This window comes from Populus trichocarpa, chromosome 4 (assembly GCF_000002775.5).
Source record: "Populus trichocarpa isolate Nisqually-1 chromosome 4, P.trichocarpa_v4.1, whole genome shotgun sequence".
Lineage (NCBI taxonomy): Eukaryota > Viridiplantae > Streptophyta > Magnoliopsida > Malpighiales > Salicaceae > Populus > Populus trichocarpa.
In genome coordinates this window covers 16,907,353-16,933,963 of record NC_037288.2, presented here as the reverse complement: position 1 = coordinate 16,933,963, position 26,611 = coordinate 16,907,353, and the positions used below count along the sequence as shown (strand labels likewise).

Genomic DNA, 26,611 nt, shown 5'->3' with positions numbered 1-26,611 from the left:
AACTAATCAATAAGTCATAAATACAAGCAAGCATATACTAACAATAGAGTTTGAACAATTCATTTTTTCCTAAATGTCAATTCAAAGATCACCATTAACTTTCAGCACACTCTTCTTTCCTTTAATCTTCTCAAACACACAATTATCACCTTCATCTAAACCATTTTCCTTGCAAAATGCAATCCACCCTTTTGATAACTTAGGAGCATTTTCAATGACAAAAGCTATTTAGAAGAACCAAATTGTTGATATGACTTTTTGAATAATATAAATATAATTTTATTATTATTATCTGCACTGCAATGAAAAAAACTATTTTAACAATCTATTTATATTTTAATATTGATACTTTTGGCTTTTTTTAAGGAAAAAACTATTGAAAAAAATTGAAACAATGAAAGAATGAATCTTTAAATAATCTATTTAAATATTTTGATTTTTTTAATAGATATGCAGGAATGATTTTTCTTTGATAGAAAAGCCATTTTTATTTTTTATTTGGCTTTCCCATTACAGATGTACTATCAAGAAAAAAAAGCTAAAAAATAATTTTATTTTATTTTTAGCTCTGTCATTACATATGCTCTCTGTTGCCTTTAGAGCCATCACTAATGATTCATAGAGGCTGAGGGGTGTAATTATAGTATTTTCAAAAATAGATATTATTTTGAAGAGCTAAATTAATAAAATAGCATTTTAATGATAAAAATATGACTTTTTAGCTAGGTCTCCTTCTTAATTGTGAAGCTATTAGTAATGTTGCACTGGTGATAAGTTTACTCGTTCATTTGCACTTTCTTTCTCTAAAATTCAGACTCTTCTGTGATATGTTTGGTGCCCCTTAGAAACAATCGTTTCGGCAGCCATTTTTTCTTCTGTTGGCTGTTATTTAGAGCTGTCATGTCGGGAGGCCATCCATTTATTTTTCAGGTATTGTTGTTTGATGTTGCAGGGCTTGATGTTGTTGTTTTAGAAGTAAGTTCTATTATTCGACCGTCGTTGCAAGTGTGATGACGACAAAGTTTTGTTGAAATCAGTGCCCACCGTGGTTGGCAATGATTTGAGTCTATGAGATAATGTTTTTCAAAACTTCTTTCTTATTTGGAATGGTAGCTACTTGAATGTTCACATTAAGAAATTATAGTTTTTGAGGATCGAAGCTGTCTGAATTGCTTCGGGCTTGCTGCCTTCATGCTTGATATTCGATAACAATGGCAGTTTTTGGCATGTTTTTTCTTCGGTTTGATCCAGATTTCTACCACCTTTTCTTCTCCTCTGGAAATCATTTGAATTCCAGGATCTTCCATGATTCTCCAGGCTAAGTCCGATTGTCCATGTAGTGATAATTACCTATATAAATAATGAGGCGCATTGATGATCTTCGTTAAAGAATCAAGACAAAACACTAAAAAGGTTGACTAAAATATTTTTCCCAGCTAAGCTAGTGGGTGCAGGAAAAAGGAAAGAAAAGGATAATAAAATCACCACCACCACCACCACTTTAAATTTCAGAATAGATACCTTTACAACTTTGACGAGCAGGGACTCTTGGTAAAAAGAAATCAGAGAAAAAAATTGTATGGGAAAAGGGCTACCTAGAGAAAAACGCAATTACAAATCAACTCTAGGACAATTGCACACAAAGCACGAAGTTCATGACTTGCCCCATTCAGATAAATTGGCTTTTGAATCAACTCTAGGATAAATTGCACGCAAAGTAGAAGTGATTAAACGCAATTACAAATCAATTCCAGGACAAAAAAAAATATTATTTGATGTAAAAACACTTTGAAAAACAAGCAAATAGATATCCGAGAACGCAACAATTCTGATTTTAAGCTACAAACCTTTCCATCCAACCGAAAAACAGCAATAATTGTTTTCAGATGACCTAACTGCGACACAAGATGCTGAGAATTGAGAACAAGATTGCTTTGCGGCCAGTTGGTTAAGGAAAAGTTGTAACTCTTTTCCCCTAACACGTGACACGAAAACAATACAAGGGAGTTGCTTATGTATTCTACAACATGAAACCCTAAGCTGATAATTACTCTTTATAATTTACAAAGCAGTCATGCTATGCACAAATACAAGGCAGCTTGAATGCCATCACATCGCTAGAATTGAGTGCGGCAAACCCCTGCAGACAGCCACATATTATTTGGGATTACAAACAAGAAAAGAAAAAAGCCCTTTATGTGCTAGTTATGAAATTAAGATCGCACCAGCAGATAAAAGATCAATCATGTTACATTGGCAATATGCATCAGGTTCCAGCTGAATAAACAAAGGTTAACAAACTAATAGAACACGAAGAGTGATACGCCTGATTGATGTTTTACAATTCACCTCCTACAAAAACTATGATTAGTTTTTGTCTGACTGAATCTAATTTGAAAGTTGGCCAGTTGGTGCTGCATCTTCAAGCACTCGAAATACAGCAACTTTCAGCACAATTTCTTTTGCATGAATCAACTCAAAGATACAAACATCCCCTTCCTCCAAATTATTTTCCCAAACAAATTCCGTCCACCCCTGGCCCAACTTTGCTTTACCATCCTTGAAAGAGCATCTGACAGGCCATTGTTTTCCATCAGAAACCTGAAGTGTGACAAATCCTGTAACCGTGTTCAAAAAGGTCCGCGCAAAACTGGACGGGATGTGCTGTAAAAGAAAACAATCGAAACTTCATATACATTCTTTACAAATGAAATTTGGGATTATTTTAAACAATCCAGTCCAACGGCTTACCAGAAGAAATCCCCTATATACATAAGATGGTCGCAAGATAACCCGGAAAAAAGGATTATCAGACCTGAACATGTGAGCTGCACGAATTGTCCTTTCCTTTTCCTCCGGTGTTACAGCTCTCCGCCTCCTTGTAAGAGTTTCAGAAGTATTTCTTACATGGGTCGACTTTAGTTTCACGTTCTGGATGCCTGGTGACGCATGTTTATCAACATCTTCAACTAACTAGTAATGTAAAAGTCAATTAAGAACATATCATAAAGACGGAATGCAAGTTAAAAATGCTTACTATTCTCACTCATCCGTTTGCGTCCTCTGGTTTTTCTTGTTATGCCTGGGATAACGGAACCAGCTCCATCCTCGGTACTTGTAAGCTCCATCCCATTAAACTGTGTACCTATGTCTCGAGAAGATTGAAAGTTTTCTCTCATATTGTATACATCTGTTCTTACATGTGGCTTCTCTAGACTAGCAGTGGAAGTAGATTGAATCCAGTTGCAATGGATATATTCATTACAATTTTTGCTTGTTATCGAGGAAAGGAGATTAGGAGATGGAGGTCTGAAACCCAAGACTTTTTCAAGGCCATCATCTTTCTCATTGGGTAATAGACATGGATTGTCATGGCTGGATTCTTGCAACTGACTAAGAGAATTACATGGATTCTTTATCTCTGAAACCGTCAAATCAAACATATGAACATTGAAGTTTGATTTTCCTTCATATATGAAGACCAAGAAATACCCAACACGAATGGAGTAGCATTCTACAAATTCATGCCAACCCTTGTGAAACCATAACTTGCCGTTAACTTTTTGCAATTCCACTAGACAGATACGACCACAGGGAACAGTAAGTGTGGCAACGGAAGAAAGTTCATCTCCATATTTGTTGACAAACTTTTTTGGTATCTTCTGTTGGCATAAACAATCAAGTCACATTTCGAAACAAAGACACCATCTTTCAAGACAACCTAGGCGCTCTCTTTCAAGTCAAACAAAACATTGAATCCTCTTGTACAGTAAACAAGAGCAAACCACAGAAAATACCTTAAAAAGGAAAAAAGAATAAGACATTAAGGCTAAAGAAAGACAAAGGAAAATGAAAAATAACACCATTCAAGGCCACATACAGAAGAATTAAGGAAAAGAAAGACCCATAAGGCAAACGATGATCCACAACTCAAACTATTTGTCAAAACAATCTGAAAAGAGTAGAGACATTAACAGTAAGCTAATTTCCAACTCTTTCTTCAACCTTGCCTGGTTAACAAATTTGAAAATTTTCAACTCCCATGAGGATAGAAAATCATCAAGCAAAATTTGCAATAAGAAAAAAAAAAGGATAATAAAAAAGTCGTCGTCGGTAATCAAAGCTGGATTCTAGCTGAAAAACTAGAACTCCTGCAATTTTCTCAAAAGCCAAACAGATTTCTACATTTTGAGTACCTAAATAGGAGCTAATACTATAATAACACAAGAACTCTTCTCTTCATTTTCTCTGTAACCAAACAAGCAAACAGAGCAAGAAAGTAAATTAAAGTTTACCAGCTTTTTGTCTTGGAGAATGGAAGCAACCATCAACTTGTAAAACATGCAAGATTTTCTTGCCGGAGAATCAGACCCGTCTGGCTTTACTGCTGCTTGTGACATTTCTTTCAGCAAGCCTGTAACTATCTGATGATAATGACCAAATTACAGGTCCCGTTCATCTCTATGCAATGTAAGAACTAGAGATTTTTGGTAGCAAGTGCCACCCATGGTGTATGAACCACACGTGGGGCCTTAATACGAAAAGTTGAAATGGATGATTAGGATCAAAGGTTATTGATTACATCAGACTTCTTGATTGTGACTTTTTGGCAGTCCCATGTGATTAATGAATCATAATGGTGTAAATTCTCTGTTTAATGGTAAGAATGTGACTATATAAGTAAAACTTGAGAAAGCAAAGGCTTGTATTCTTGGGTTTTTAACCACTTGTTCACTAATCACTAGGATATGACCACCTTTATCCATTTCATTGACCCATCACCTGTTTTCCTTTCTATAAAGTTACCCTTCACTTTATTTATAGCTTAAACCATGGTTACCAAACCCGATTCAGGGTTGATCTGGTCAAGAGACTGAATCCCAGATTATTGAATCAACTCGAAAAAATAAAAAAAAAATATTTAATATTTTAATATTTTATATAAAAAAATTAAAAAATAATCAGTGTAAATATAAGTTATACATGTTATAAATAATAAAGTTTAAAAAATTATTTTAAAAGGTTTTTTTATTACATTAGAAAAATATTATATTATTTTTTTAAGTTAAAGTATTTAAATCAAAAAAGTTTTTTATTTCACATTGAAAAAATAAAACAATCTTCTAGTTTTTATATAATAAACTTTGAAATGGGTTAGTAACCAACTGAAAAATATAAAAGAAAAAGGTCTCTGACTAGAAGAAGAAAATGCATTTAAAAAAAAGGATCTCTACCTAGTTTTGTTGGGTCACCCGGGTTCCGGATTGACCTAGCAAGTCGACTGGTTTTCTTTAGGCCACTTGCAGGCCAGGATTTTCAATAAAATAGATCCGGCCAAGGTCCCGGGTTGACCCGTCAGGCCGGGCCGGGTCTGATAACTATGGCGTAAACTAGATTTTATTTTTTTCCTACACTGCACCATCCTAAGAATTAAATTTTGTTTTACATAAAAAAAAAATTAAACAATAATAACTTGAATGAATCCAGATGAATTTGACTAACTCGTGATCCCGAATAATTTTAAAGAAAAAAAATAGAAAGCTCAAGGCTCAACAAAGCTAATTTCAAACGATAAAATTAAAAAAAAAAACATAAAAAGAAAAAAATCTGAGTCAACTTGGATTCACTTTATTAACCCACCATCCACGACAAGAGATTGAGATAAGAAAATTATTTTTAAAAAAACTAACATAAAAAAAAGGATCAAACCTAAATAAAAAAAATTGGAAAAAAAACACAAGTCACATTGGGTTAACCTAATGAACCTGCAACCTAGGATAACCATATAGAAAAGAAAAGCATAAAAAATAAGAAATCTTAAGACTCAATAGCCCAATGTCAAAGGATAAAATTAAAAAAAAAACATTGAAAAAAATCCAAAACAACTTGTGTTAACTTGACTAATCCACGACCCGGGATAACTCCAGAGAAACTAAATGGAAAAAATAAAAAGCTCAAAACCCAATAGCCTAATATCAAATGATGGAATTAAAAAAAAATACAGGAGTTAAATTGGACTAATATTTAAAACTAGCAACTTTGGTCATGAGACCAAGATGACCTTATACAAGACAAATAAAAATTTTGAACAAAATTCTTAACCATAAAAAATATTAAAAAGAAAAGAAATAGTAATAAAAAAATAAGAACCTAATCTAGTATAAAAACTAATGAAAAAAATAATAAGAGACTTAATCAAAAAAATAAATTTGGATAGGAAACAAATAAAATAAAATGTTGAGGGACAAAATGAAAGAAAAAACAAAATAAAAAAAAAAGTAATTAAAAGAATGGGGATCAAAATTGAATGAAAAAAACAAATGAAATAAAATGTTGAGGGACTAATTGAAAGAAAAAAAAAGGATAAAAAAAATAATTAAAAGAATAAGTACTCCATCTAGAAAAAAAATAAAATAAAATGATGAGTGACAAAATTAAAAGAAAAAAAAAAACAAGAAAAAAGATTTAAAAAAAACAACAATAATAAAAATGAGTATCATATTTGATATAAAAAAAACAAAATAAAATATAAAATGATGAAATTGAAAAAAAAATTAAAAATAATCCAAAACGAAGAAAAACCAATCAAAACAAAGAGGATCCTAATTTAAAGACAAAATAGATAAGAGGACAACCCTGATTTTTGGCTAACCTAACATGAATTTCAAGGAGTGGGGAGAGAAAATAGAGGCAGGAGAAAAAAAGTCAACTGCCACCAAACCGTCATGATTTGAGAAACATGTGTTGCCCATAAGCTTTGTCTCCACTAGATGTTTTGGATGGCACAACAATTGACAAATTTTGGTCACACGACACTACACGTGCCATCCAAAGCGTGCGGGTAGTAAGAGCATGAGTTGCCTATTTTTTCTTTTTTATTATTATTTTTATTTATGAAAATAATAATTTTTCCATAATCCAAATAGAGTATAGCAAAAAAACCATAAGAAAAATACTAAAATACCCTTTGACCCATCTTTTAATTTTCTTGACTTTAAGGACAATGAAGTAAATATATTATTTCTAAAGAAAAAAAATTATGCAAAAGCTCTCTTAGCCTTTCATTTTTTTCTTGCATTTTAAAGGCATCTATGTAATTTAAAGGAGAAGTTTTCCAATAATTAATTCAAAAAGAATCTTTTTGTAAAATAATCATTTAAATGAAGCTTAATTTGACATTTAATCAATAATTTTTCTTCTGTTACTTTTTAGAAATTGGATAAAGATTTATTAATGGACTGGATAAATTAATTTTTGCACTTTTATAATCTTGAAAACAAAAGAACATATCTGATAATATAACAAAAAAAAATTATAAAAAAGAAGCAGCATGGTTGGCCCGAGGTCCAACCGAGTCCCATAAGACTTGTTTGGATAGTTGCCCAACCGAACTTCATCTTTCTCCATTTTTCTCTCATCGCTTAACCCGGTATAGTCTTCGTTGTTATTCATGAATAATGTTTACTATGCAAAGCTCCTTTACAATGAGTCTCGAATCCACATACTAACTCAAACCAAGCTCTACCCCCTTCTCTCTCTCTCTCTCTCTCTCTCTCTCTCTCTCTCTCTCTCTCTCTCTCTCTCTCTTACCTTGGCTTGGTTTGGCCAACCTAATTTGTCTCATATCATTTTACTATTCATGAATAGTACTATTTACATTGTATTGTTCATTACAATTCATGAATAATATCTTTTCTTAGATTTTTTATAGATATTTTCAAGATATTTTTCAGATATATATTCTTTGATTTGGAAAGGGGGAGAGAGAGATCTAAAAGATTATTCATCCAAGAATCGATTGGTTTTAGAGTTTTTTATAATAATGTTGATTTTATCAAAAATTCTTTTCAAAATAATTTTTTATTTAGTGTGTGTATATATGTTTTTACACACCAAAAAATATTAAGTTATGTTGCACGTGTGCGCGTGGGGTTGTGGCATTAGGATCAAAGAATCACTACCTAGTTGTTTGATTTAGGATCACTAGGAGACTTGGGTGGATTGGTCTTATATTAAATTCTAAGGTAAAAGACTGGTTGTGGCTATGAAAGGTATTAGCACCACTAGCGTACCGTACCTAAGATAAGCTGCATTGCGTTGTCTAAATGTGACTTAAAGATATTGATGGGTTCTTAACCAATGGTTTGTCTATAGTTTAGAATAAAGATTTATTCTCATGAATAAATATGATGTTTTGAATTCATTAGGGGCTCGTATGCCCAAATAAAATTTATGGAACATGTTGATTGGGGACAAGATAATGGAGACTTCTATGGAAGAATTGGGGTGTAAATGTCCAATTTCATGGGCATAAGATTGTAGAGGGAGTGTTTCTCATTTGAATGATGGTGGTTATAGCCCTTGAAGTCGTCGGAGGCACCACATTTATTTGCTTAAACATGCTCACTTGATCATCCAAAATTGTCAAGGAAGGAGATGGACAATGGGTGAATGAAACGTCGTCTAGGTTGAACCCTAGAAATTAGGGTTTTTTATTTTTAGATTTGGCCAATTTCAATTTGGTCCCTCCTCTTCCAATTCCTTTTAATTGCATTGTAATTGCCTCTCAACTTTTAATTGCATGCAATTACACCCTTTTCAAATTAAAATATCAGCCCCAAAGTTTAACACCTTTTACAAACGAGTCCTTGATTTTTAATTTGTTTAATTTCATTATTAATTGACCATCAAAATTTCATTTCCTTTTGATTTTGTCCCCCTGATCTCACCAATTTCTACCCCTGAAATTACATGTCACTTACAGGTTGGTCTTTGGTCTTAGGAAAATGCAATTAAGCTCCTTATTTGACCAATTAAACCTTTAAAAGTCTAATTTTAATCTCCAAACTTTAGTTTCTTCCAATTAACACCCAAATTGACTCCAAAAAACTGATTTTTCTTGCAATCAAGACCTCAATAAAAATAATTAAGCCTTCCAGAATTCTCATTAAGTCCTTAATTATTCAAAATTGTATTTCTTTACCTAAAAAAAATTCACCAATGAAACCTTTTGTCAGTTAGAATTGGGTTACCAATTTTGATAATCTTATACATTTTGGTACTCCAACTTTTTTACTTGTTATCTTGGTTCTTTATCACCAACTTGAGCAATCTTCTAAGGCTTTCTTCTTGTATTTTTTTTATTTTCTTTTTTCTATTTTTTTGTGGGATCAAAAGTGGGTAACAACAAGTTCTATGAATGAAACCCACAAATTTAAAGGAGAAGTTTTCCAATAGTGAATTCATAAAGAATTTTTTTTTGTAAAATCATCATTATTAATGAAGCTTAATTTGGCATTTAATCAACAATTTTTCTTCTTTACCCTTTTAGAAACTAGATAAAGATTCATTAATAAACCAGATAAGGTAATTTTTGCACTTTTATAATATTGGAAACATAAGAATATATCTGATAATACAACAAAAAAAAGAAATTAAAAAAAAGAAGCAACTCGGTTAGGCCGAGGTCCAATTGAGACCTACGAGACTTATTGGGGTTGTAGCCAAACCGAACTTCATCTCTCTCCATTTCTCTCTCATTGCTTAGCTTGATATTGTCTCACTTACTATTCATGAATAGTATTTACTATTCATGAATAATGTTTACTATGCAAGCTCGTTTAGAATGAGTCTCGAGTCCCCAAACTCAGTCGAACCAAGCTCCACCATCTCCTCTCTTTCTCTTCCTCTTTTTTTTCTCTCTTTTATTGGTTTGGTCTAGTCAAGCTACTTTATCTCACCTAGTTTTACTATTCATGAATAGTACATGATGAAAAGTACTATTTACATGGTACTATTCATTACTATTGATCATGAATAGTACTTTTCTTGATTTTTTATAGATATTTTCCAGATATATATTCTCTAATTTTGAGAGAGAGAGAGAGATAGAGAGAAAGAGAGAGAGATCTAAATGATTAATCATCCAAGAACACTACATTTACTATCTCTTCACTATACAAAGAACACATTAAACTAGACAAAGAACACATATATCTCGTCTCTGTATAAAAACACCATTTTCATCTTCTTAAATTTGTATCTGCTTGTCACTTTGAAAAATAACTCAAATACTAACTGAAGTATCAGATTGTCTCTCGTTCCTTAAGGGACTTGTTTTATAGTTACAACTCAAGCCTATAATTCCTTAGCCTGGGAAAGTCTATATTTTTCTGTGAATCTTTTTCATGACTTTATCAGTGGCGTCGTTTGTGGAAAACTAAACAAAAAGTCTGTTAATTCCCTTTTACCTTTTTTTCAAAAACTTTTCATGGGTGATAAGACTCCAGAATAGAAGAGAGTGATTGTTTTCCCTACAGGGACTCTAGCTCCTCTAGGACTCCAATAGATTTGCAACTAAGTTCAGTTACTCAACGATGTTATTGTAGTGATGGAAATGCATCTTCATATTCTTCCTCCTACACAATAACAAGCCCTTATACATACACCAAGTATATATACACAACTCCACTTCTATAAAGAAATAAGGCAAAATGACATGTAAGGGAGTAACACTCATATTCTTATATTTAAAGGGAGTTACATGCCTTTTCCTCACACGAGACACTCGAAACAATTCAACTTCATCACGTCACTCCACCAGAAAAAGACCTAGGAATGAGACAACCTTAATGACTTCAAAAGTTCATGAGACACAACACAGTGCTCACCAAGAGTCTACACTTCATCATAGTGTGTTACACACTCAACTCTTTAAAGATTGTGTCTCTATAAAAGTTGGTCGAGATAACTACAAGGGACTCATAGACTATCGGGAACGCATATAAAATGTGAGAAGCCTCTTAAAACTTGTCACATAAGACATTGATGTTATGTGCAAATTTCTTCCAACAACACTTCATCGATCTGCACGTGCATGGTATCACAGTCTAGAGCATGACTTTATTCTCCATTTTCATTATCTTAGGTCCAAACTAATTTCTCGCTTCAGCATAAGCATTCCTACAAAAACAAAAATGCCACAAAACTCTTCGTAGTCACACAATGAGAAGATAAAAGTACTAGGGCCTATCTCCAACATTTTAATAAAAAAAAAAAAAAGCTCAATATGGAAAGACTTTTTGAACCTATAGCTACAGAACCTCTGATTAATGGAGTATACAACTATTCTTTTTTGGTAAAGTTATACACCATCCTTTATAAAGATCTCCTCGAAGTGAAACATGCAATAGAAAACCACATCAGGGTGGAAGAAGCTAGCGTGACCAAACAATGTCACTTATATTTCTACGCATCTTCACCATGCCATTAGTCTTCAACAAGAGCATCTAAAAGAAACACCAAGAGGCACATCCATGATCATTTGACGTTCTTTGAGCTCATAACCACACATTTGACCACCACATAGACAAAGGCGTTAGTTATTATTTAAGGAAAAGACTTTCTATAACATCCACCTCAAAAAAAAAAAAATGGTTCAAACACAAGGGACCCTAACATGTTTTGTCTTATTTTACCATGAAAACAAGCATGGCATTGAGGAGTGTCATGCACTCAAAAAATAGATAGAACGATTGATCACTAGAGGTTACCTTCACCGGTTTGTGAAATAAAAAACAATCAAAGCTAAGAAAAGAAGTTTGCACGCTTAACAATTACTTTTGATCATATAATCCACTATGGATTATACTAACATATTTGAATCTCCATCTTTTGAGCCTTTTAATAAAATAGTTTTTTTAACTAAGCTTCATAACTCAGTTCTAATATTAATGAATAATGTTATTGATTACTCTTTATGAATAGTATTTTTCAAGGCTCAGTCTAACTAAACTTCATCTCGGTTTACTATTTTATGAATGGTACTAAACTTTTACACTTTAAGGATCCCCCCCTCCTCTTTAGTTGTTTAAAGTCTTCCAAACATGTATGTTTACAAGTCTTTTTTTTGTGTTAATAAAACAAAAAAAAATTAGAAAAGAAGCTCGGTTAGGCCAAGGACCAACCGAGTCCTACAAGACTTGATTGGTTCGTGGCCCAACCGAGTCTAACACACTCGGTTAGACCATGACCTAACTTAACTTCATATCCCACTATTTATCTCTCATTCCTTAGCTCGGTATAGACTTGTTTACTATTTATAAATGGTGTTTACTATTCATGAATAGTGTTTACCATGCAAAGCTGATTCAGAATAAGTCCTGAGTCCCTAGACTTGATCAGACCAAGCTCCACCCCCTCATCTCTCTCTCGTACATTGCTCTTTTATCCTTTAGCTCGGTATAGTCTAATTTACTATTCATTAATAATATTTACTATTCATTAATTGTGTTTATCTTGCAAAGCTCGTTCAAGACGAGTTTGAGTCCCTAGACTCGGTCAAACTGATCTCCACCACTCTCTCATTCTTTTCTCTCTCTTCCCATGGCTTGGTTTGGTCGAGCTACCTTGTTTTATTATTCATGAATAATACTTGATTACTAGTACTATTTACATGGTACTATTCATGAATAATATATTTTCTCAGATATTTTTATAGATATTTCCCAATTTATTTATTCTCTGACTTTGAGAAAGAGAAAGAGAGAGAGAGAGAGATCCAGATGATTATTCATTCAAGAACACTATATTTACCATCTTCTCATTACACAGATAACACATTTAATGAGACAGGCAGTGGCAGAGGGAGGGGGGCTGGGGCCTCTGCAGGAAAATGCCCCTCCCTTATAAATATTTATAATTTTAATAAAAATAACTGAATTTTTTTATGTCCCCTCTAATTTATAATTTGACCCCTCCTAACTATTTTTTCTTGCTCCGCCCCTGGAGACAGGAACACACAAATCTCTTTTTTATATAAAATATCATTTTTATTTTTTTGAATTTACACTTGCTTGTCACTTAAAAAAAAAAAACTCAAATATTAACTTAAACATCAGAATATTTTTCGTTTCATTAAAAACTTATTTAATAGATATAACTTAGAACTTCTCATTTAACAAAAGTTTACATTTTTCTACAAAGCGACTTTGATTACAATATCATACTGTCTATTCCAAATTCTTTGATTACAATAGAGGGCTGGAAGGTTCAAAATTGAACTTGTCAATGTCCCCTGTCAAATCATGGTCCAAAAGATTCTGTTAATCAGTCGTTTAACTTAAACATACCCTTATACAAAGAAGTTGGCCACCTCCCTCTATAACAGACATGCATGCATATTTAGCTCTCGTGCACAGATACTTAGCAGGCACTTCGCACGAAACAACAAGCGTCTTGATGTTGAGCACATAGTTCCCAAGAGCCTACAAAGATGGTTCACTACACGAACTTTATACCTAATTAACATTTATTTGGAAAACTTTTACCAAGTTTTATACTAAGGGAAGATGGCTTTTACATGATATTATATTCACTGTAGACGATACCAAACTCTCTTTCATCTTCCATGAAATAAAAAGGCAAAATCCCAACAAACAAGCAAAGCAGTCCATGGACGTAGGGCAGTAAATGATACTTCAAACCGAAACGACAATAGATTAGGCCTAAGATCTGTTGTTCTGCTCCATTGAGGTCAACTGGATTGGACAGTATATTTACAGGCCAACTCAAGCCACAACTTTCTGTTCAAGCACCTAAACAACTGAAAGTTCTACAAATTTGCTCTGACATCAAACATTTAAGTACCACAAACCACAGCCACAGATCATCCGAATTGAAAAGGGCGTTACTTGATAGAGTTTACCAATCCAGAAATGACTAAACATCAAATGTCTATCTAATTTCATGCAGATGGTATCTTATAGTTAAGGATGGTTCATAAGTCCACCATCTTCGAGAACTCGGAATACTGTAACTTTCAGCACGACATCCCTGGATTTCAGCAGCTCGAAGACACACACATCACCTTCCCCTAAATTATTTTCCAACGTGAATTCATACCATCCCTGGCTAAATTTAGCTCTGCCTCCTCTGTAAAGGCAACGAACTGGCCACTGTTTCCCATCAGGTAACTGAAGTTTCATAAACCCCGAAAGTCCATTTAGATTCTTCTCTGCAAAGCCAGATGGCAAATACTACAAAAAGAAAAGGAACTGCATCATTATGCAAAGCAAAGTATGCTGTGGATTGCAAATTTAGCATGGCAGATCAGTTAATAACTCACCATAATGCAACCCCTGTATAAGTATGATGGTCGTAGGACAACCCTACAATAAGGATTATCAGGTGCATATGCTTTAGCTGCATTCATTGCTCTTTCTCGTTCCTCAGCAGTGACAGTTCTCTTTCTTGCAGAAGCACTTTCATAAAATCTAAAGCTCATTTCACCATCATCTTCGTTTGGAGATGACAGCTGCTGCTCATCTGCAGTTTCATTGAGTAGCTCAAAAAATGAGAACTTTCAATACTAATGGCATAGCAAGATGAAAAGAGGATCTGAGTTAAAAGAACTCACTGGGATCAACTTTCAGCCTTTTCCTTCCACGTTTTTTCAGTTTTGGTGTTTCTCCATCTGGGCTGTAGAGTTTCACTTCTTCTTGAGAATTCTTATGCTCGTTGTATTGAGCAAATACATTTCGTGCCGATTCATTGGCCACTTGTGAAACATTAGCACTCTTTGTTAAGTGCATATTCTCTTCACCACCCCAATTTAAGCAATTATTAAGTTTAGATCCACTGAGCAAATTCTGCAAGGCAGGAGGATTGTAACTTTTGTTGACTATCAGTTGTGTGGTGGGGATGCCTGAGCTTGCAGCACTGTCATCATCTTCCAATTCTTCAAATGCAAGATATATTTTCCCACTAAGAGAGTTGGAGTGATAATTTATCTCAGAAGTGGGCAAATTGAATATATGAACATTAAAAATTGCATTCCCTTCATATTGAAAGATCAAAAAGTATCCAATGTGTATAGCGAAGCGTTCAACAAATTGCTGCCAACCATCATGAAACCATAATTTTTCATCAGCTTTTATTAATCCTATGCGAGACACATGACCACCGGGAACAATGAGTCTCGCAAAACCCAATAAGTCATGTCCAAATTTCTTGACAAAATTATCTGGGATCCTCTGCAGAAAACCAAACCAAGTTAGGCTCCATTTTCCCCAAAGGAGAATCAAATATTTTGTTCCCATAATGTAGTGTTGCAGATGACGATAATGTGTATAAGCTCAACTCAATAAAAGATTTGCATAAGGTTGGAACGTCCCATTTCCTTATAGTTGACAGCAACTCTACAATGAAATGTAAGAAATTGTCTCCAAGTAGGCTCAAAATTTTAGAACACACGAACATAAGCTTTGTTTTGTGAGCAAACAATAAAGAAGAATACCAAGAGGTCCAAAAGCACATTCATCTCCAAAGACCCAAGCATGATGGTGTTTTATGATTGCTAATTTCATGAGCCACTCAAACCACAAAGCACAGTAGCAACTGCAGGCTACAGTTGATCCTGGTGAAACTAATTGTTTTTGTTTTAATTGAAAATGAATGTTTTTCTCAATGCCACCACTTGTTTCCATACATGACATCTTCTAATGATCCTACACATCAGGTTTGGAAAGATAAACCATCAGACAAATTTAATGCACAGTATACAACAGAACCTGCAAGCTCCTTTTCTAGATATCATCAAAATAAATAGGAAATGAAATCTAGAAGTTTATGCTTTTTCTAGAGGACATAATCAGTGAGCTAAAGAAAGCTTTTCAAATCTCTAGAATGATTGAAAGCAAAGTAGATTCATTAAAAACAATTCCATGCTTCATTTTGTCCAATTTTACTAAGCAATCTTAGAATAAAGTGACAATCCAGTACACCAAAACAAATCGAGACGTCATCTATTATCATGCTTCTTTAATTTCCAAGAAACCTTATGAAGATAAACTAAAACTTCCATGTTGTGGTGGAATGTTCTGTAATGCAAGAAGGAAATGCTATTCTAATTCCATTCCCTTGCAGTGAATTGTCATACATACTGTAGTTGTAAGCTAACGCTTTGTTTTCTTTTTTCTCTCTGCAAAACTATAACCAATTTAAATTAGCTGTATCATAGTATCCTAAACTTTTTTTGTAAATAATTTTCAACAAACCAGTAACCACCTTGTTTGATTGAATCAGAAACAAACCTAAACAAAACTCTACAAGCTGAACAAAGGATTTCATCCAACAATAACTAAGCAAACATGTATTTTCTCTGACATAATTCCATTCATGGACTCTCGATTGAATTATCAATTCTTAGTATCTCAAAATATATTTTTTTCAAAAGATATTTTCCAGAGAAAAATCCCGCTGTACAAAAAACTGAGCTAAACAGAAAGCTACGAAAGCAAGAGAATAAAAACCCAATTCCAGTTGGCCTTCCTTCACATAGTCCACTCCTAATCAAAGAAAAAATAGGGTTCTTGTCAAAACCAAGAAAAAGAACACAACAAAGAAGAACGAAAGAAACAAAATCTAGACAGCTTTGACAAAACGAAGAAAAAGAACACAACAAAGAAACATGAAAGAAACAAAATCTAAACAACTTTGACAAACCCTTTTCTCTCTGGTATCACTCTGAATATCTTATCATCGAAAGAAGTTCTGGGTTTTTATCATTTCACAAATTATATCACCAAGTTTCAAACTTTATGTAAACCAAGAAAACACATCAACGAAGCAAGACACAAGCAAAATCTAAACAAAACCCTTTTACTTAACTATCACTCCATTCAATCTCATCCACCGCAATCATTTCACAATTTAATTCATAAAGTTTAAACCTTTATCAAAACCTCACCTGAGAAGCAATAATACAAGCATGTAAAATAAGAGAAGGAAAGGTTTTTATATACCAGTCTCTTTTCTCTGATAGTGCCAGGGAGAATTAGCTTCTGAAAAAAAGGTCTAGGCATTTTTATTTGAGATTTTGGGTATGGTAAGACAGGGATGGAGTGAGGGAGTGAGTGAGGGAGACAATTTACATAATGATAAAGATCTGATTGAAAGATGAGTTTCTTTGATTTCAGATCTGCTCCTTTTCTTACACAACACTGAGTGTTCCTAGTCAAATTGTTTTAAACCTTTAAAAAAAAAAAAAAACCTTGATCTAAAGGTGAACGAGTTGTGTGTTGTTTCCGTGACTCATTGAATTGGACATGTTCTGACTCGAAAGCCTGACCCAGGTAAGAAGTGCTAATAATAGGTTAATTTTTTTAGTTGTCTTTTTCCTTTTTTGGACAATACGGGACGGACAATCATTAAAGCGTAGAGAGAAGGATCCTCTGCTTTGTACTTTGTTGTACTTGTTTAATCTCCACCGTTCGATTTGTTGACCAATCTGCTCTTTCTTCCTCTGGAAAAAAAATGGAAATTAATGCTTATACTTGGGAGTATGGGTTAAAAAAGCATCACTCCTTAAAACAAAAATTTATATTCTTTACGGAATCTAAATATACAAAAACAAAATCTATGTTCTTATAAAAGTGGAGCAGAGATGCGTAAGAACATTCAACTTATTTGATGAATCTATATATACAAAAGCAATTTATATTCTTTACCTTAATTAATCTTGTTTGATGGATTTAGATTATTTTGTTTTTTTTATGGTTTATATTCTCTATTTAGTGTCTGTAGTTGATGTTGCTTTTCAAAGTGTTTTTCGTTCTCAAATGCAACAAAATGATATTTTTTTTATTTTTTAAAAATTATTTTTGAAATTAACGCTTCAAAACGATCCAACACATATAAAAATATAATTTTTTAAAAAAAATTAAATTTTTATAAAACATAATTTACATCGTATTTTCAAACTATTCCTCAAATCCTATGAATGGAGGTATTGAAAATTATACATTATATAAATGAAAGTGATAAAGGTGCATGCTCCGTTTCCATATATTTTCATTGTGATATCACCTCTGTGTGTGTGTGTGTGTGTGTGTGTGTGTGGATATAGCCCTTTCCACGCCAGTGCACTCATGTCACTGTAGAAAAAAATTTGATTAATCCAGTTAACTTGAAATTTTTTTAATATTTTTTAATTATTTTTTTTCAATTTAATTTTTTAAAATTGGATTGATTAGAAATTAAAATTTATAATTTTTTTTTATTTTCTATGAAGTTATCACGGTTTTATGATCCGAATCGAAGTCTAAGCCGATTGACTCGAGTTTTTTATCTTTTTTTTAACTGATTTTTTTTAAATTTTATTTTTAATATTAAATTAATTAAAAATTAAACTTTATAATTATTTATATGAAATTATCCGGTCTTATAACCCTCTATAATTTATATATTTGACATGTTTAGATTGTTAGGTTAATTTTAGATCACCGGGGTCAATATATTAACCTCAAAATAATATAGTTTTGAATAATATTTTTTAAAATAATAATATCAAGTTTTATAAAGGTTTGACCAGTTATAAAGTCATCAATTTAACCCATTAATATCCAAAATAATTAAAAAAAAAACTCAAACTACACCAAGCTTTAAATCAAAAAGTTACCAAATCAATTTACCGAATAAAATAAGATTTAATAACTATGTGATAGCAACATCGAACATTGAACAGATTGTCATACGTGGAGTGGCAACAGCAATGTGTACTTTGACAACTGCCTAATGTGCATTTACCAACCGACGGAAGATGGGTGTCGTGGCTAGTGGCTTTGCCTTCGTATTCCATTCCCCTTCCTTCCGATTCTTAATAATAATTATTATTATTTTTATTAAAAATTAAATTTAATAATTTATTTATTTATTTATTTATTTATTTATTATAGAGTTATTAAAATTTTATCAGTCTAGTTCAGTTCGATTCAAATCGATTTAATATGTTATTATTTTAATATTTTTTAAAAAATATTATTATGTTTTTTTTTAAATCAAATTAATTTTTACTGGTTATTCAGATTATTTTTAAATCTGTCAAGTTCATCGGGTCATATTAGATTAATTTTTATATAATTTAATTTGTTTTTTTACTAAAAAAAACTTAATAACAATGCCTAGATAATCATTTTTTATATTTTTTAAAAATTAATCCTACCTACAAGGGCGTGGAATGATTTATTGACCAAAGTAATGAGAAATGAAGCCCCATCAACCACCCACCTCCATTGCTTTGGTGGGAGCTCTTAACAATAAATAAAGGCATGTTATTGGCTTCCCTCAAGAAATCTTCCGAATTTTCTTTTTAACCACTGCATATAAAAGCTGAGCAAGTTGGGTCCATTGCAAAATTTATTTTCGAGAACGGAGAAAAAGACTTGTTTCCATTCCGTTTTGGTGTCAGAGAGGTAAAGTGACTCGGTTTGGATTTGTAGTTGACTCGGTAGAATCAGAGAGCAAAAACTGAGTCAAGAATGACCCCATAAATTTCACCATCGGAAAAACCTTCATTTCATGACGGGGTTTCTGTACACGTGTCAATCAAGGGTGAGTAGGGGACCATCAGGGGCCTGCCCTCTTCCAAGTATTGGAGAGAGTTCACCTCAGTTCCTTGTGGGTGGGGAGTTGGTGGAGAAAAGATTACTTTACATCAATTACACTTGGACAAATTGAGAGCGCTGGGGTCCAACGATTAAGAATTTGTTTGAACATTTTTTTTTATTAAATTTACTTTTCAAATTTGATATCCAACATTAATTTAGTACACTGATAATTTTTTTATTTAGATTACCCGTCTATTTGGAAGTATGATTATAGTTGCTTTTCAAAATATTTTTCATGCTGAAATACATTAAAATAATATTTTTTTTTTGTTTTTTTAAATTATTTTTAAGATCAGCACATCGAAACAATTTAAAACATAAAAAAAAATTAATTTTGAACAAATTTTTTTTTTGAAATTTTTGGAAAAGCAGGTTGGCCCGCGTTTCCAAACACTCTCTACATCATAACTAGATGCTATGCCCGCGCGATGCCGCGGGCTTGTGGCATGTTTGTCCGTTATCGTGGATTTATGGAAAAAAAAATTATATGGAAAAAAACTATTGCAATCCATAATGTTTTCAAGGAAAAAACTACAAAGCTAAATTCTTAACCAGATTAATATTTAAAAAATAAAATGAACAAAGAAAATTTTGGAAAAAATAATAACAAAAAAAATGAAAGGAAAAAAACCATGCAGAGAAACACTGTAGCAATCAATAGTGTTTCATAAGGAAATCTACAGTTGTAATTCTCAACCAGCTCAATATTAAAAAATAATAAAATCAACAAAGATAATTCTGGAAAACAAAAAAAATCATAAAAAAATGAAAAAAAACCATGTGGGGAAATACCGTAGCAATCCACATTGTTTTAAAGGAAAAAAACTACAAGGCTAAATTTTCAACCAGCTTCATATTAAAAAAATAAAATCAACAAAAACAATTCTGAAAAAAAAAACACAAAAACTTGAAAAAAAAAAAAGAAGAAGAAGACAATTTTGAAAAAAAAAGCAAAACAAATGAAAAAAAAATGGAAAAAAAACATGTGGGGAAAGTTAAAGCTGAATTCTCAACCAGCTCAATATTAAAAAAAAATCCGACAAAGATAATTTTAGAAAAAAAACATGTGGGGAAACACTGTAGCAAACAAAAACTATGTGGGGAAATATTGTAACAATCCACAGTGTTTTAAAGAAAAAAAACTACGAAGTAAAATCGACAAAGACCATTTTGAAGAAAAAAAAGATGAAAATTCATTAAAAAAATCAAAAAAACCATGTAGGGAAACATTGTAGTAATCCATAATATTTTAAAGAAAAAAACTACAGAACTAAATTTTCATCCAGTTTCATATTAAAAAAATCGACAAAGATAATTTAAAAAAAACACAAAAACAAAAAAGAAAAAAAAAAAAGAAGAAGACAATTTTGGAAAAAAAAACATGTAAAGCCAAAAAAAAAGGAAAAAAAATATATGAAAGGAAAAATGAAAAAAAAACATGTGACGTGGGGAAAGCTACAGTACTTTCCCCACACCTTTTAGAGTATTGTTAATATTTTAATCCTATTTATTTTTTATTTATTTTCAAATTCACATGTGGATAGATATGGCAATTTGTATAATTATAAAATTTCTAGGAATTGATCTCCAAGTTTATTTTATGCAATTAATTTCTTATTTGTGACATATTCACAACCTTAATTTCAATTTAGATGTGAGTAATTTCATATCTAAACTAATTTAATCTCACACTTGTATATAATTTAATTTTAAAGTGTTCATCTAGATTTCAAAAAATACCAACTTAAAAGTGCTTTTTATCCACGTAAGCAAAAACTAGCTCGATCAACAAATTAATTAAAAAATCAAAGAGTTAAGGTCTACCTAGAGTTAGATTTGAAATGAAATTTATTAAAAATTTATGTAATATATTCGATCAGTCTAAATTGACCTAACAAGTTTATATGTAATCAAATTAAACTTTCAAATTAAAAAAATTATCAAAATAATATCTTTTTAATTATAATACTTATTAAAAATATATTTTACTCTAAAATAAAACGAAGAAAAAGTAATCTATGAATTCTCGAATGAAACTTGAGATTCTCAAATTTGATCCCTAATAGACAACTCTACTAGATGACAATAATTTTTATATTTTGTCTATGATATTTGGACTCTTATACATATACACTATCCTCATGAATATTTCACGGTATTTACAAGAAAGCAATCCGTCTGATCCTGAAGACCAGTAGACTCAAATGACTTGGAAACCTTACTCACGAGTGTTTTTAAAAAAACCCGGTTTGGTGATTGATCTGGTCTAAGGTCCGGGTTAATTTTAATTTTTTTTATAAATCAAAACGACGTCGTTTTGGTAAAAAAAAATAAATAAACAATAGGTTATAACCGGGTCTTGTCGGGTCAATAGAGTTTTTAACTATCCTTATTTTTTATAAACTCGGCTCAATTCTAATTTTAGATTAGCTGGGTTTCAAATCAACTCGCCGGAGCATCAGGCTGGATTTTAAAACTATATTAGTGACCAACCAAAAACAACTGAAAAGGAAAATGGATAACTGATTAACCGGCCAGTCGTTTATCGGAACCCACTTGTAGAAAAAATAGAGACAGGAAAAAACTTGAACTTGCTTCTAATAACGGTTAAGGGGCAAGATCCACCTGGTTCGCCTGTATAACCGCCTGGCGCGTTTTTTGAAGTCTCCTATGTAACATTGAAAGAAACCCATCAAATATTTTCCCACGTTAAACTTTGCAACATATAATCCCATCTGTGTCCTGTCTTCTTTTCCATGTTCAATTGGTGACCGTTTATCCTCGAACCACGAAGACAAAAATTTGATCAAAGGAATCCTATTGAACCAAGAACACCATTGTCTTTGTTTCGAGGATCATTCATTCGGACCATGGTAGGTCTCCGTTTTTATCTTGAATCTATTTATTTATAATCTTTTGCATATTACGAAATCACATCGTGATAGTTTTTAATGATTGAATTTAGTTTCAGAATTCAATGTATAAGATTTTTGAGGGGGGGTGATTTCGGAAACAATATTCGGTGAAAGTAGTATTTGATCTCATTAGCTGTTAGTTTGCGTTCATGATTGTAACATTGCTTGGTTCGTGTATCCGATTTAATTATATCTCTAGTGATTTCGCATGTCATGCTGTTCTTTCTTCTTCTTCTTCTTTTCTGCCTTGTTATTACCGTATTGAATTTTTGGTTATTGTCAATGTTGAATTTAGCAGGTCTGTATTTTGTTTTTTCTTTGTTAATTTCTGAGTGCACTTTACTGTTTAATCGTGCAGATGATAAAGACCATGTTGAGGCACAAGATAGCAACACAGATGATAGTTAAAGTGATGGTGATGTTGATGATGATGATGATGATGATGATTGCTATAAATGCTGCTGATACCAATGAAGTTTTCGACCCTTGTTCAGATGCTATGGTACAAAAGTTCGATGGTTTCACATTCGGTCTAGCATTTTCAGATAAGGATTCTTTCTTTTCCAATCAGGTTCAACTTTCTCCCTGTGATAGTCGTCTAGCCCTGAGTAAAAAAGCACAGCTCGCTGTGTTTAGGCCTCAGGTTGATGAGATTTCCCTGCTTACCATCAACAGCAGTCCTTCCGACCCGGTATGTAATAAGGGGTCTTTGTTTCTGCTGCTACGAATTAGTAATAGTTCTTGAAATTCATGATTGTGCTCCGATTCTTTCATTGAAACTGCAAGAAAGAAACTTCAATGTTATTTCATATGTGAACTGCAAGAAATGAACAATACGCACAAACTTTTCAGGGCGCGCCTGGACCGCTCGGTAGCTATATGGTAGCATTTGCTGGGAGGAAGCATGCAGCACGATCATTTCCAGTGATGATTTCTGACAATAATACGATCATCACCAGTTTTACTTTGGTAAACTGATTAAACATACTTGTGGCTTTTCCTCTCTGTTATTTTCTGCGCTGCAATAGCAATATTGACATCAGAAAAGTATTGTGTCTCAGGTCCTTGAATTCCAGAAGGGTACCCTTCAAACCTTGTATTGGAAGAAATTTGGATGCCAATCATGCTCCAAGGACTTTGTTTGCCTCGGTGGTGAAGACTGTGCATTACCAATCTCAAAGTGTAAGAGTAACGGTGGTGCTCATGATTGTAATCTGAGCATACAATTAACGTTCTCAGGCACTGACAAGAATCTTCAAGCGCTTAATTCGTGGTATGAGGTGTCTAATCTCCGGCAGTACTCGCTGTATGGTCTATATTCCAACCTTCGGGACTCTGTCGTTGGCCACTTTGACGGGCTCTTTTAAGCGCCTATTCCAAGCTAATAGGTTACAGCCATCTTATGTAATGATGGGCTGTCAGTGATTCAATGTAAGAGAAACATACTACTGTTTTTCATATGTTCATCTATGCAGTATCATATTCATAAGTGAGCAACACAGATTTGGCTAGTTTTATATTCAATAGAAACTTGAGTTTTTCTTGTTCGAGATCTTTAGGAGAACAAGTTTAGCAGGTATGGTTTCGCAATCTAAACTGTATTTTGGGTGTTAGTGTTGGATTAGCCGGAAAAATTAGGTATTCCCGTGCATTGCTCCCTCGCGAAAAAATAAGATGCACCTTTACAACCAATGTGGTGTGGACGGTGTCGAATGATGAATGATGATAGAGTGTTTTTTTAGAATGAGGATGGTTTGAATATGTTGAGATTAATTATAAAATTATAATTGGAAGAATTATGAAGTCATTAAAAACCTACTGGTCTGCAAGAGTTTAGATAAAGGATTAGTTGTGTACAAGAAAGACACATCACTCCTTGTACACCTTATCTATAATAAACTGCATTATTGATTGATTGTTTTTTATTCTAAGTTACGTTTATATTTGTTGGTCTATCTAAAGTTCAAGAAAAGTCTTCCTTGATAAGAAGGTCTTTATCTTATGGATTTGAAGTAGAACCTTCCCGGTAAGGAGTTTTCTACTTTATCAGGTTAAAACTCAATAATTCTAAGGATTAAATTTTAATGATGTATTTATTTTTATTTTTGTCTTTAATACATGTAGATATACTTTACGATGTAATTTTATACTCTAAATATTTAAGTCTACAATTAATTCCTAACATTTTATTTTTTTTCAATTCATTTAATTTAATATTAGGAATATGTATTACATTGTAAAATTCATATCCCAGATACTAATTAAACAAATTATTTTTTGTGATGTTTTTGAAATTTTGGTCAAATCATAATGGATAATCACAAACTTGTTATGATATTCATTAATTAATTTTGTGTATTTTTCAATATTTTATAAAATATGCATGAAGATTTCTAGAATTTGACGCATGCACATAAATAAAACATGTTTTTTGTATTTTTTTAATAAGGAATTTTGGATTATTTGTGTTTGTATTTTCTTGAAATTTCAAAGAAAAGCAGGTATATTTAATACCGAGTCAATATATTATAATGTAAGTTTACAGTCCAAATATTAAATGAAATAGTTGAAAAACATGTGAGGGACCCATAAATAATTTTAAAATGATCCCTAAATATTTTCAAAAAAAATTAGAAATCATTTGGGGCTTATTTGGCAAAACAAGAAAAAAATCATCAAAAAAACTGTCAATAATTCATTAAAACGTGTTTGTCAAATACATTCTAAAAACAAAAAAGTATATTTTTCTTTGTAAAATCTTGCACAACCAAACAATGCCTTAAGCGTAAAATGAGCTTAGTTTAGCAACATGAACTAGGCTTTGTGGTCTAAAGCACAGACCAAAAAACTAGACCAAAATCAAAAACAAAGAAATAAAGATTAAAAGAAACAAAAACATGAAGAACACTCTCATGAACCTAGAAATTGAAGTATCATTACATACCAGATCACATCAAATTGAAGACAAAAGAAGGATTCTACATGGAAAACTAATGCATAATTAAGCACGAACAACCACAAGAAATTCTGATTTTCAACAAATCAAACCCGATATCAAAGAGCCTCACGCAGATATTCAAGTCTGCTAAGTAACAATTGATACAAAATAAACTTCAAAGAGTTAAAATAATGGTATAGAACAAGTTTATATGAATCTGAGTCTCAACTTAAAACCACAAGTAAAGCTAAAACATTAAAATATGAGAAAACAAAAAAAAAAGACTTGAGAACAGACAAAAACCCATAAATTCATTCCAGACCTGGAAAAGAGCAGAAAACTAGAAATTGCATTCAAACCAAGAAAAATAAAACCTAAGCCTTGCAACCATAACTTCAACATATTTGCCCTAACTTGCTTGAACCATCCAAAATGACAAGAAACAAGAATCAGAAGAAAAACAAGAAGCAAATCTATCACCCACACGAAAACCAAAATTGCATAACATTGTTTCATTGATTATTCCTTCTTATAACCACAAACATCATGTTTATAACTCAAATAAGCCCAGCCAACCACCAAAATAGTCTAAGATCAGCAAAATTTTTAACTCAACTTGATCTTCTTTTCAGAACCGCCTGCTAAGGAACGACGACTCTCAATGTCATCCCCTGTAGAGGTAATGTCCTATCACTATATCGCTTTCTTACTGCTTCAATGCATGCTCAGTGCTCCACAGAACAAGGCTTAACTCCATTGAACATGGTAATGGCAATAGTCTGGTTCAGCCACAAATAATTTTTCTCTGTTCTCAATCTTTGCTGCCATTTTTTTTCCAAGTCATTCATGTTCCATCCACAATTTACTGTTGTTTTCCTTCTCTTTTCCTTTTTGGAATAAGGTTGTGACTTCTTGACTATGAAAACATGCAATTTCCCCACTGACTCACCAAAAGAGTCACTTGCCGTGATTTCCCACTTGATTAATTGGCCTAGCACGGATAAACCTCTTCTGCCAGTGCTCAGAATGGCTAAGCTGCTTCCTTTTTATTTCTATGTTGCTTCTAATTTCTCTTCTCTATGATTGATTTTATGTTGTTTCAAGGTGTCTCTTCACTCTCAATTATCAGCTCCTGTGATTAAAGTTCAGCTCTTTCCCCCAAACCTTTGCGCACCACTTTATGCGTTGCTGCTGGCTTATTTATTCTGTGTTTTTCACAGCTGCTTGTCTTGCTTATTTTTTTTTAGTTTTTCCCATCTCTTCCCACCATTGTTAGAAATGTTTTATATTCTTCTCACTGCATTTTCCTTAGC

General features: G+C 32.5%; 3 protein-coding genes across 5 annotated transcripts; 1 reads left to right on the top strand and 2 right to left on the bottom strand.

Moving 5' to 3' along the window:
- Positions 1–2,227: 2,227 nt before the first annotated feature.
- LOC18097849 (B3 domain-containing transcription factor VRN1) lies at positions 2,228–4,613 on the bottom strand. Of its 2 annotated transcripts, none has more exons than XM_052452100.1 (4): positions 4,296–4,613; positions 3,038–3,659; positions 2,752–2,939; positions 2,228–2,664 (listed from the first exon to the last, which is right to left on the bottom strand). In XM_052452100.1, the coding sequence occupies exons 1-4, from the start codon at positions 4,398–4,400 to the stop codon at positions 2,389–2,391; spliced, it is 1,191 nt and encodes a 396-aa protein (XP_052308060.1). In that variant the 5' UTR covers positions 4,401–4,613; the 3' UTR covers positions 2,228–2,388. The 2 variants fall into 2 exon arrangements, with proteins under 2 accessions (XP_052308060.1, XP_024454808.1); XM_024599040.2 differs by having other exon boundaries at positions 3,038–3,662; positions 4,296–4,607.
- Positions 4,614–13,499: 8,886 nt separating this feature from the next.
- LOC18097848 (B3 domain-containing transcription factor VRN1) lies at positions 13,500–17,132 on the bottom strand. 2 transcript variants are annotated; one of them, XM_052452099.1, is made up of 5 exons: positions 16,803–17,132; positions 15,296–15,506; positions 14,417–15,032; positions 14,126–14,325; positions 13,500–14,036 (listed from the first exon to the last, which is right to left on the bottom strand). In XM_052452099.1, exons 2-5 carry the CDS (start codon positions 15,335–15,337, stop codon positions 13,767–13,769), a joined length of 1,128 nt encoding a protein of 375 aa, XP_052308059.1. In that variant the 5' UTR covers positions 15,338–15,506; positions 16,803–17,132; the 3' UTR covers positions 13,500–13,766. The 2 variants fall into 2 exon arrangements, with proteins under 2 accessions (XP_052308059.1, XP_006384474.1); XM_006384412.3 differs by lacking the exon at positions 15,296–15,506.
- A 4,827-nt stretch (positions 17,133–21,959) lies between these two features.
- Positions 21,960–23,910, top strand: LOC18097847 (uncharacterized). Its single transcript, XM_006384411.3, has 4 exons — positions 21,960–22,318; positions 22,719–23,051; positions 23,213–23,329; positions 23,422–23,910. The coding sequence occupies exons 1-4, from the start codon at positions 22,316–22,318 to the stop codon at positions 23,725–23,727; spliced, it is 759 nt and encodes a 252-aa protein (XP_006384473.3). The 5' UTR covers positions 21,960–22,315; the 3' UTR covers positions 23,728–23,910.
- Positions 23,911–26,611: the final 2,701 nt, after the last annotated feature.